Here is a 12,095-nt window from a genome sequence, read left to right as displayed (position 1 = left end):
GACAGGTTCTAGAGATTCCAGCATACTTCTGAAGGCGGTCTATCTATGGTGTCAAAAGCAGCTGTTAGGTCAAGAAAGACAAGCACAGAGGGAGCACCAGCATCTCTATTGAGCAGGAGATCATTCACAATCGAAGCAGAGCAGTTTCGGTAGTGTGATGAGGCCAGAAACCAGGCTGTAGAGATTCAAGCAGATTGTTGTCAATGAGATGTTTCATCAGCTGACTGGCTACAGCCCTTTCAAGAGTTTTTGAGAGAAAAGGGAGATTGGAGATGGATGGAAATTAGACAAGTCAGCCAGGTCAAGGGAGGGTTTTTTGAGTGCTGGTGTAAATCTAGCAAGCTTGAGGGCAGCAGCAACTGAGCCAGAGTCCAAGGAGTGTGCATAATGGAGGGAGCAAGATCAGAAGCACAGAGACTGACAAGGTTAATCGGCCATGGGTCCAGGGGGCACGTGGCAGTAGTTGATTTCAACAGTAAGCTGGAAACTTCAGCAATGGAAAGAGGGGAGGAGGGATAACTGGAGGAGCGTCAAGGTGATCAAGTAGTAAACTGGGTTTGTGGTGGGAGAGTGGAAACATGTCATGCCATGATCAAATGAAATCTCTGAGGACCTCAGAAAAACAGTTAATGATGCGTATCAGTCTAGAAAGGGTTACAAAACCATTTTTAGTATTTGGGGCTCCACCAATCCACTGTTAGACAGATGGTCTACAAATGGAGAAAGTTCAAGACCACAGTCACCCAGGAGTGGTCATCCTACCAAAATCTTTCCAAGAACAAACTGGAAAATCATCATAGAAGTCACAAAAGAACCCCAGAGTAACATCCAAGGATCTGCAGGCCACTCTCGCCTTGGCTAATGTGAATGTTCATGACTCAACTATCAGAAAAAGATGAACAAGAATAGTGTTCATGGAAGGATAGCTAGGAAGAAACCACTGCTCTCTAAAAAGAACATTGCTGCCTGTCTGAGTTCGCCAAAGAGCTCATAGATAATCCATAAGACTTCTGAAACAATGTTCTCTGGACAGACGAGTCACAGGTAGAACTTTTTGGCCTCAATGAGAAATGTTATGTTTGGCAAAAACTAAACACTGCGTTCTAACAGAAGAAACCCAACCCAACCATCAAGCACGGTGGTGGGAGTGTGATGGTTTAGGGCTGCTTTGCTGCCTCAGGACCTTGCCATCATTGACACTGCCATGAATTCTGCATTTTAATGGAAGATTCTAGAGGAGAATGTCAGGCCACCCGTCCATGAGCTGAAGCTGAACCTCGAGTGGGTCATGCAGCAAGACAGTGATCCTAAACAAATAGCAGATCTACAAAAGAATGGCTGCAGAAGAAGAAATTCCGCATTTTAGAATGGCCTAGTCAAAGACCAGACCTAAACCCCATTGAAATGGTGTGGCAGGACCTGAAGCGAGCTGTCCATGCAAGGAAGCCCTCAAATGTCACTGAGTTAAAGCAGTTCTGTAAGGAGGAATGGGCCAAAATTCCTCAAAACTAATGCGAGAGACTGACCAGCAGTTACAGGAAACGCTTAGTTGAAGTCATTGCTGCTCAAGCGGGTGCCACCAGTTACTGAATCTAAAGGTTCACATACTTTTTCACACATGGATATTGAATGTTGAATCATTTGTGGATAAATAAATATAGAAAAAGTATCATGTTTTTCTGTCATTGGTTTAATCAGGTTATCTTTATCTATTATTAGGACTTAGATTAAGATCTAATAATATTTTAGGTTTGAAATATGTGAAATATGTGAAACTCCTAACGGGTTCACAAACTTTTTTTCTCGGCACTGTATGTAACTGGCTCGATCAAATTCAAAAATAAAAGCCAGCACTGTCAGTGATCAGCCACTTTGGATCAAGTTTCCTTTTGTGTTGCTGATACACTGCTGTGCACTAGAGTGCTGCCACTTACTAATCTAGAATGCATTATATAGGATTAATTTGAAAGACAAATGCTACAGCTTGAACTAATAAACTATGGATATTGAATATTTTGCTTCCTGTGTATAAATAGTGCTTTTGTTTTTTAACTAATGCAGAGATTGGTAAATTAATCCTAGGGGTTATAATGGCGTGTGCAGTAGAAGGTGTCGAATTCAAATGGACAATGAGCCTCAGGGTGAACCGCAACAAAGACAAATCGCCTTGGGCTCGGTCTGTGTGAGTGTGGAGAGTGGTTAATCACTGTCAGGGTGGGGGTGTTGACTCAGTATTTAGTGAATGCACCCTCAGGCCCAGAGTAATTTTGCTGAATTCTGCTTTAGGGCAATATTGACACGCAAACACATTATGTATGGCATGAGGTGATAAAGGCTAGTTGTTTTGAGCCAGCCTGGACACAGTATTTGAAAGTCCAGTCCTTCCAGAGCTCTGCTTCACTGTTAAGGGCAATGCAATGTGAATGGTGTTTTGAAGAGTGCTGCAGTATATGGTTGTGACTCGATTGCCTTGCGGTTTGAAGCATTCCAGCTTTATGGTGTGCTCAGTAACACCCCCCTTACCACAATTAGGAAATACGAAAAGAAACTCAGTAAATACTCCATTGACAAACACTTATAACTGAAATGTTTGTCACTGAATTTACTAAGTGTGTACCACTACCACTGTGTTTTGGGGGCCCACAGGATACCTGGAATGGCTCAAACTGCTACACAATGGAAATCTGAAAAGATTCCTTCTTTACAAATTAACAGCAACTGGTGTTTATATTGTACCTATTGGCCTGCAATAACGCCAGCAGTGCCCTCCGAGTGGGATTACATAGTTAAAATACCATACAAAATCGTCAACTATTTTTGCACTTTAAAAATTAAAGATATTTTAAATAGTCAATTCTTACATATGTTTTAAATAGAGAAATGTCCCTTTGATGTCCAATAGCAAGAAAAGACCACAAATGTAATATACCCCCTAGGTGCATGCACAGTAAAGCTTCAGACAATGCCATCTAATTATTGTTTTACTGGGATAACACTGACATCTAGTGGTCAAAGGCAAGTTTGCACAAGAACCTACATGTTTAAAACGAGAAACCTCCCAAATTTCATTTCATTCTTATTTTGACTGTACCGGCAGACACTTAGCTGCAGTGAGAACTTGGTAGCTAAGCCCGTTGAGCCTCTACACGTATCATATTTTATTTTACTATCGCACAGTGTAATGTTATATTCACCTAAAAACAAAAACTTGTATTTTATTCGAACTTTGTTTCAAACGTCATACAGACGACTCCCCGGCAAACAGCTTCCCGCTTCCCACTGCAACAGTCCCTCCGGAAACAAAGGACTTCCGTGCACTTTCCCCAAGTATAATAATAACAAATACAAATACAATATTGTTTTTATGGTATATACTGATGCTAACAGCTTTGATAGTATTTTTTAAATACGCCTGAGATGGTGATTTTGAAGTGTATTGAGGAGGGGGCGGTAGCGTGCGCGCTTTGTTTTGTGTCGACACTCTTTCTCAACACACCCTCTTCCGCTGACTCTCCCGCTATAAGAAGGTCCTGGCGGCGCGTTAGCTCCGCGGATCAATTTTTTTTGGTTGGCAGAATCCGTTTCGGATCGGCTACATCAGAACCGCAACCATGGTAAGAACCGCAGATATATATTTTTCTGAACGCCGGGCTCCCGGTTTCGATTGCTATTTGCGCTTCGGGGGGCGTAGATGAGCTCCGAGTCCCGTTTGCAGGACTGTGGAAACCGGCCCTGTATCGACCGGGGTCTGGAATGGCTAGAACAAGTCGGGGAATAAGACGATAGGAGGAATGGACAGTGGGGTACGAGGTCTGGGGGATTCCTACCCAGATATAAGAAAGCGTTTTGAGAGCGAAGCTTCCCTTTTTATCCGAGCCACAGTTCCCCCTGGGTGACAGCGGTTGCGTTGAGGCGGTTATTCATTCAAACCTGAGCACTGCTATTTCTGAAACATGTATGCAGGCCTGGCGCATGTGAAAATAATCTCCATGTCACAGTGCAGTTGCCATAACAACTTCACATTTTCCTGCAAAAACTGTTTTCTAGTTCAAAAGGGCGTTGTTTGGGATTGATCTGTGGAGCTGTTATAATTTTGTAGTTTAAGCTCGGGTACTTGATTTCACTACAAAGTGCATAGACCGCGTTTTTTAAATGCGCAGTGAATAATTCTCAAAGACCCGTATCACTGGAAGGTAACCTTTCCCTGTATTAGTTTTAGCTTTTTACATGCAGTTTGCAAAACACGCAATAACGTCCCACTTGTAAACACTTTGCGTACTGGTAGGTCGACTTTTGTCCTTTCCGCCGACTAAAATACCCAGATTTATTCTAGTACACATAGTGAAGTCTCGCCGCGTTGTTTAAACCGCCCCTGTGCACCATTGGACAATGAGACTCCAACACGCCGTCGTTAAATTATCATGCAGATCTTGTTACGCAGCGATTGTTTGCCTCTTAAAATGGCCACCTTTATGCAAAGTGTAATGCTAGCCCTAACCTTCCCTTCCGCTCTAAGAAAGGTGCTCCCTTGTTGGAGCACGTGCCCGTTTTTGCAAGGAATTTCGGAATACATGCATGTTTGACCAGCCGGTGTTTAATCATGGGTGTAGATGGCTTCTCTGAGGCCCACCTGGTGTACTAGTGACCTTTCAGTGATGGCTTTGCATTAATTAGGAACAACAATGGAGGTAAAGGGTATATCATTTGGAAAGTGAAGTACTTGGTGCACCATCACAACAAATAAGCTTTCTATATAATCCTCTAAGCATATCTGTAAACTTGCAATATACACCTGGTCATGTGATCCTGTACCATCACAATTGCAAGCCTGTAACATTTCTAACCATGGTATATGGTATTGTTACCTGCATACTGGATCAATGATGAAATCCAATAATGCTGATTCCTAATGCTGAACCTCATTATTAAGCAGGATTACTCTGAGATCCAGTCTCCTCTTGTTTGTGTAATCCATGGTCTTCCCAAGCAATTGAAGACTCTAGAACATGTTTTCAGTTACTTGGTGTGTCTTTCTTTTGCTGGACAGACTGTGGGGAAGAGCAGTAAGATGCTGCAGCACATCGACTTCCGGATGCGCTGCATTCTCCAGGATGGCAGAATCTTCATCGGCACCTTCAAAGCTTTCGACAAGCACATGAACCTCATCCTGTGTGACTGTGACGAGTTCAGGAAGATCAAGTAAGACCATAAACCCCACAACGCCACAGGCTACACTTGAAATGGTGATTTTAATGGTTAGCTCATCTCTTGTACAAATCTAGTTGCAAAAGAGTCTTGGATAACCCAGAGCTTATTCCTGTGCCAAAAAAAACAATTTAAATAGCATTCATTACAGTAAGCGTTCTGCTATTTAGTCTTGCGTTGGGCATTCCCTCCCAGTTAATTCAATGGATCTGAACCTGATGGTGAGTTCTGTTTGATGCAGGATTAATCTGAGATTCAGCTGCCCTCTAGCAGCATGGCTCCTCGCAGTTCCCCACAGTGGATCTGGGATTGTGAGACTGCTCCTGTTGCATTTGTGTTGACGCCGTTCCTTCACCCGCAGGCCCAAGAACTCGAAGCAGCCAGAGCGAGAGGAGAAGCGCGTGCTGGGCCTGGTGCTTCTGCGTGGAGAGAACCTGGTCTCCATGACTGTGGAGGGACCTCCCCCCAAAGATGTGAGTGCCTGGCTGCTTCATTCACTAGCAAACCTCTATCACTAAACATGGACACACCACATTCCCGTGTCTGAGTAAAACCCCTTTTTATGATCGGAGAACCTGGTTTTTCCCTTTCAAAGGGTGGCACCACTTTAATTCAAACAGCCCTAATTACAAAGTTTGGTCTGCTTTGATGGATTAAAGGTTCATGACCGTCTTGCTTTAACTACAGGCTGGGATTCATGACTAATACCGCCAATGGATTTTAAACATGAAATGAACTAGCTTTGTGCATAGGCCTTAGGCACAAAGGACTGTAATTTTTAAAATATGGGAAATCCTTAAACGTAGTATCAGTTTAAATATAATATATTGCTTTTGAAGTAGATAAGATTTAAACTTCAAGACAGAACATTCAGTTGCAAACTGAAATAGTTGACCCCAGAATCCCAATTACAAAGCTGCATTGCCCTTCATTGTGTGCAATCTGTGCAGAAGACACGGGAGTGGAGCTGGAGGGGCTTCTACCCTTCAGGTTGAAGTTATGTAAATATGTAAGCTGGTATACTTGGGTATTTAATTTATCTAGTAAACTGGTACATATTAGTTCAGTTCTATATTCTTTGTCAAAGCAACTTTTCTGGATATTGTGAAAGTCTTCTAACCCGTTCCTCTGTCCACAGACTGGCATTGCCCGAGTGCCCTTGGCTGGTGTTGCAGGAGGCCCTGGCATGGGCAGGGCTGCTGGCAGAGGAGTTCCGGCAGGAGCGCCCATGCCCCAGGCCCCAGCAGGACTGGCGGGTCCTGTGCGGGGAGTGGGTGGTCCTTCACAGCAGGTAAACTGGTCTGAACTTGAAACAATGTCTGATCTTGCTGAGAATACAGGTCATGGTGAGGTGCAGTGTCCTTTTTATCTGGCACTTGTGGGACTGGAACGAGTGGTGTCGGGGGTTGATGCAAGTAAGCAGGCCCCCTTTCTCATGGGTGTGTCTGCAACGATCACTGCCCGAGAGTAAAGCAGGAGGATTCTGTCCAACTTCAAAGAGAAAGGAGGCTGGTTCGTTCCCCTCCTTACAACTGATTAGGAATATCGTTTCTGAACTACTTTTACACTCTAGGGACAGTTTTTAGTTTATTGCAAGTTGAGTATCTGAATATGGAGCACTACAGAAGTGTCTGATATAGTTCTAGCAAACTGGGTATGTGGTTCATAAAAATTGGAAAGGACTTTCTTCAGCACAAGTTGAAAGTATCTGGAGGCACCTATCTGTTGCATGAAGTACTGTACTCTATTTCACTATCTCGACTTAGACAAAATTTACTAGCAACATGACCTAACTGGATTGCTCAAGTCTTAATTACTGAGTGTTGAAATATTGCGGTAGCACTGTACTACATAAATCTAGACAATTGCTTATCCAATTGTATTGGAACTTGCTAAGTGCATTGTGAAAGTAACACTGTTCGCTTCAACTTTAAATGTACAAATGGAGATATTTTAAGTTGAGGCTTCATGCTCTCGGTACCAGTGCTTGCACTCTGTCTTTAGTGTGTATACAATTGCAATCAAACAGTTGCCACAAAATGAAGAAATTGTCTGAAGACTAAGTTTCTCCTTTTACTGAATGCCTTGAAGCCTGTCTAAGGAGGGTTGGTGTAGGTGCTGTGTATCTGGGCTTGGTGTACTGACTCCTGGTTATCTTTCAGGTCATGACCCCACAGGGTCGGGGTGCAGCAGCGGCCGCAGCAGCAGGTGCCAGCATCGCTGGAGCCCCCACCCAGTACCCACCTGGAAGAGGGGGACCCCCACCCATGGGTAGAGGAGCGCCACCGCCAGGTACAATCTTGGATCACCCTTCATTGCAGTTAAACGGCTGATGTAGTTATGGCATGACTTTTGTTTGTTGATCACTAAAGACTCTGATCTGGGTAGTGCTACACTTGGATGTATTGGGATCTGTCTCCCCACAGGTAAGGGCATTGGTGTTGAGGAAAACAGCAGATTTGAATAGCTATTCCTGATGCAGGACTGTATTGTATCACTTGGCCAGTATGCTGTAAAGCTTCAGGGATTCCAGATTAGTCATGTTAAAATTAGGCTGTTAAGTACAATTTTTAAACTAGTACTGTGGCTACCAGCATTCCCTCTAAGCTTTGTAGATAGTGAGAGATTTGTTTTGACTGAAGGTAAATTATCTGTGAGAAACCATTGGCCACGCATTAACCCTTTTAATATTTGTTGCATAATACAATTTAGAAACCATGTTCCAACACAAGTCTCAATTTTACAATTCACTTTAAAATGACATTTATTGTGGCTGTGCCTCTAATTTTGAATCGTCCTCTGATCCTATGCACCCCTGTCCTATATCATAGATATAGACTGCATGCTTAACTGGTGGCCTGCATAAAATTGCTTTATACTACTGCATAAAACACTGGTATCTGCACTGCCTTCAATTGTAACCATCTTTTTAGGGCTACTAATTGTTCCATTCTGGGGAATACCAAATTCTGTTAAATGGGCAATTCCATTTCTTCCCACTTTTTATCAATGTATTAAATATGGCATTTAAGCATACATATAATGTTGGTAATTAAAGTAAATTGAATAAATTACCACAATTCTCTTTGTCAGCCTCTTGTTACTGTAACATAGTAAAGCAGCTGAAGACTCTTCAAACCTGTCATTTATAGCTATCACTTGACTCATTGCCGGTATTAATAAGCAGGAAAACCTAAATTGCAACAGTTCAGAAAACCAAATGTCCAGCACAGTTGTGAGAATCATTTATAGTCTTCAACGAACAGTAGCTCAGTCAACAAATAAAGGTGTTTTGAAAAGACCTATTTTAGCTTATTGCTGGCATTTACAACAATAAATATGAAAGTTTAGTAACAGTTCAGCAGTGTCATCTGAGAGTAATCCTATGTACCGTACTCAACAAATTAAATTAAGCGTTTTAATTGGCATTATAATAACCAGGATAAAATATGAAACGCTCGTTGCTCTAAAACTGGTTCACTGCTATGTATTCCCTGTCTCCAGATAGAATGTCTTTACGACTACATCCTTTCCACAGTGAAGTGAGCAATTTCCTTTAATGATTGTGTAGCTAGAAAAAGTTTGGAACGTGTTTCTTCAGAAAATAGAATTGCGTTAAACCGCCGTGGTTTAAAATTGCTAATTTATAGCAGCATTAAAGGCAGATAGCGTGGAAAGAAATAAACTAAATGATAGTAAAACATGCAGTTTAATTTTAGCTTGCTTTGGGAAAGCTCCTCCTTGAGCGCAGTACCTTAGGTCTTAGTTTTCAGCACAGAATGCAGTGCTTTGCTGTTTTTGCAGTCTTATTTGCTTTCTTTACATGTTTGAGTGAATTATGATATTTAACTTGTACATGATCGTGAATTCCAGCAAAACTTTTAAGAATACTATTGTACCATCCTCGTACATAATCAGATTTTTTTTTTAGCTCTGGCTTCTTGAAACATTGCTTTTTCTTCGTTGGTGCAGCCGCCATGTTTTAGCGGAGACCGAGAAGTCGCATGATGAATAAACTCGCCAAAAAAAAAAAAAAAAAAAAAAAAATTAGACATGGTACATCTTCAATTACTATACACTTAAGTGTGTATTTAACTAATGTACTGATTACATTTTTTTACCAGAGAATCAGCTGCAAGACACACATGCTTATTTTAATGCTTTGCAAGAATGTTCTCAGACTAGGATTACCCCGAGAGGCTGCAGTCTTGACTAAGGTTGATATTTATGAGAATAACTTGTGAAAGTTAGTAAACCTCAGTGTGAAGGTTTTTGCCAGATAACCGCACAGAACAGGTGCTGTATAAATCTGACCCGTGGTTGTGGCAGTGATGAATTCAATTGCGCCGATACTTAGTTCTGTTTGCAGGATTACTCTGCCTCTTGGTATAACGTGGTTGTACATCAAGGACCAGGTCCATTCCCTTGTTGTGCATGCTAGTTGTTAACCGCACTTTGCTGTCCCTCAGGAATGATGGGTCCACCCCCAGGAATGAGGCCGCCCATGGGCCCCCCGATGGGCATGCTTCCTGGCCGCGGTGCTCCCATGGGAATGCTCCCTCCTGGAATGAGACCCCCACCCCCTGGAATGAGAGGTAAGGAGCCATGGTGTGATTCTGCTGCAGCTGCATTTTACTCACTAGACTGCCCTTCAGATTGTGGAAAGTGGGTATAAGGCTGCCTTTGTGCAACTCTAGGGCTACTGATTTCTGTTCCGAGGAACAGCAAATTTTATTCCCCATTTCCCATGACTTGCATTTACTTAAACACGGCATTTGAACAAATGTTAGCTTATAAAGCCAAGATTTTCAATCAGACTTGTTGCTGCCATAGTAAAGCAGTTGTAGACACATTATGTTTATAAACATCACTTGGCTCATTTGCTGGCATTAAAATAAGCAGGGAAAACTGAATTTTATGTTTCCGTTCAGAAAACTGCTTTTTTCCAGCACTGTTGGGAGATTCATTGTCTTCCACCAACAATGTAGTTAAGTCTACAAATGAAGGAGTTTTGAAAGGATCTGTTTTAGCTTATTGCTGGCATTGCAATACAAATATGAGAAGGTGAAGTAACAGCAATGCCATGAAAGTAATCCTATGGTCAGTACTTGACGAGTTATGTTTAGCTGGCATTCCAATAACCAGGATAGAATATGAAACGCTGCAAGGCGTGTTAACTGACTCGTTGCTGAACAGGTTCACTGCTGTGTATTGCTTGCTTTTTTTTTTTTTTTTTTTTTGTAATTGTATTAGCGTCCCTTTTTTGTAAATGCATAATGAGTCCTCCCAATTTCTTTAATTCTGCCTTATTTGCAAAATTAAGCTGTCTCCAGACAATGTCTTTTTCTGAAACGGAGTAATGACCACATCCTTTACACTACGGGTGGCCAAAGTTAGCTTTTCCAGTCCTGGTTTTTGTTCCAACCTTGGTCTAGCTTATTTAATTGAACCTGTAAACCTGGAGTGGAATGAACCTCCAGGACTGGGATTGGAAACCCCGGCTTTACACAGTAAAGCGATCCATTTCCTTTTAAGGAATCGTATTGCTAGAAAATGGCTTTGAGCATTTCACAGTCGGATCATTTATATGGCTTTATTAAATGCAGATAGTGAAAAGAAATAAAACTAAACAATAATGAAATATGCAATTTAGCTTGCTTCAGGAAAGCCCTGTCGATTGCAGTGTCTTGAGTCTAAGTTTTGGCGTAGCTTTTGATTTTTTATTTATTTTTTTGACTGGTAATATGATCTTTTAAAGGCATTGACTTGTACATGATCTATTGAATGACGGCAACATTTACAGAATAGTAACCCACTACCCTCCTAGATAATCAGAATGTTTTAGCTCATTTTGCTGAAGGTGCAGTTGCCATGTTTCAGCAGACTCGAGTGAAGTCCTGTTATTAATTAACTTGGCTGGGTAACAAATTGAGTTGCGAGGAGAAAACCCAACACTGCAAAATTCCATTCCCAGAATGCCTAATGTCCTTTAGTCTGGCTTGTGTGGGATGGAATGAGCAGTGTTGGGGGTTGATGTGAGTAAGCAGACCCCCTTTCTCATGGGTGTGTCTTCAGCAATCATTGCCTGAGAGTAGAGGCTGGTTCGTTCCCCTCCTTAATTACAAGTGGGAAGTGTGTCTGCCATGTATAGCTCTAAAGTTTATCTGATTTCGATGGAACTTGGTAAGGACATTCTTAAGCGCAAGTTGAAAGTGTCTCTGTGGAGACATCTGTGTTTCACAAAGTATTTTGATCCATCTAATATTTTGCTATGTGACTTGTGTATCTCGCTGTCAATTGAAAACAATTTAATTATTGAAGGACAGTTAAGAATTTGCAAGCAACATGACCAAACTGAATTGCCCAGGTCTTAATTATTGTGTTGAAATAGAGGTAGCACTGTACTGCATATATCTAGGGAACTGCCTCTCCAATTGTATTGCAGATTAACAACTTAATAATGCATTTGGCAGACTGTGGTGGTCTATGCATGTCTAAAGTTTCACTTCATTTCCACATTTTGAGGTAGAACATGGTCAATATCTACCACATGCTGATGGTTATAATCTTGTATTCACGGTCCTTGCTGCAGATGCATGTTGCTAACACTCATACCTTTTTTATTCTTGTGTTTCTCAGGCCCCCCTCCCCCTGGTATGCGCCCCCCCAGACCCTGAACCCCAGGCGGCCTGTAGTGATGCACTGTTGAGCTGAACTGGGGGTAATGTCTCCCTTCACAAAGACTCTGGACTCAAACTCCTGCCTCTGCCTGGAGCTTGCTTCCCAGCCCCTGGGCTGCCCACATCCAGCTGTATAGTGACATTTTTACCTTGTACTTTTTTTGGTGTTTTTTTTTTAATTTCTTATTTTAAATAAAATTAACTTTTCAA

The 12,095-nt window shown here is 41.9% G+C and overlaps 1 protein-coding gene across 1 annotated transcript; it reads left to right on the top strand.

Moving 5' to 3' along the window:
• The first annotated feature begins 3,490 nt into the window (after positions 1 to 3,490).
• Positions 3,491 to 12,095, top strand: LOC121319199 (small nuclear ribonucleoprotein-associated protein B'-like). Its single transcript, XM_041256397.1, has 7 exons — positions 3,491 to 3,614; positions 5,048 to 5,199; positions 5,567 to 5,678; positions 6,344 to 6,496; positions 7,368 to 7,497; positions 9,675 to 9,800; positions 11,845 to 12,095. Exons 1-7 carry the CDS (start codon positions 3,612 to 3,614, stop codon positions 11,880 to 11,882), a joined length of 714 nt encoding a protein of 237 aa, XP_041112331.1. The 5' UTR covers positions 3,491 to 3,611; the 3' UTR covers positions 11,883 to 12,095.

Source organism: Polyodon spathula, chromosome 8 (genome assembly GCF_017654505.1).
Source record: "Polyodon spathula isolate WHYD16114869_AA chromosome 8, ASM1765450v1, whole genome shotgun sequence".
NCBI classification, from domain to species: Eukaryota; Metazoa; Chordata; class Actinopteri; order Acipenseriformes; family Polyodontidae; genus Polyodon; species Polyodon spathula.
Note: the sequence above shows the minus strand (reverse complement) of the source record. Positions and strands in the feature narration are given on the sequence as shown.

What these genes read in the sequence shown, in the direction of transcription:
- LOC121319199 (XM_041256397.1), top strand. An exon ending in AGGGACCTCCCCCCAAAGAT is followed by an intron (nt 5,679 to 6,343) that starts GTGAGTGCCTGG and finishes CTCTGTCCACAG; the next exon opens with ACTGGCATTGCCCGAGTGCC. An exon ending in TGGGTGGTCCTTCACAGCAG is followed by an intron (nt 6,497 to 7,367) that starts GTAAACTGGTCT and finishes GTTATCTTTCAG; the next exon opens with GTCATGACCCCACAGGGTCG.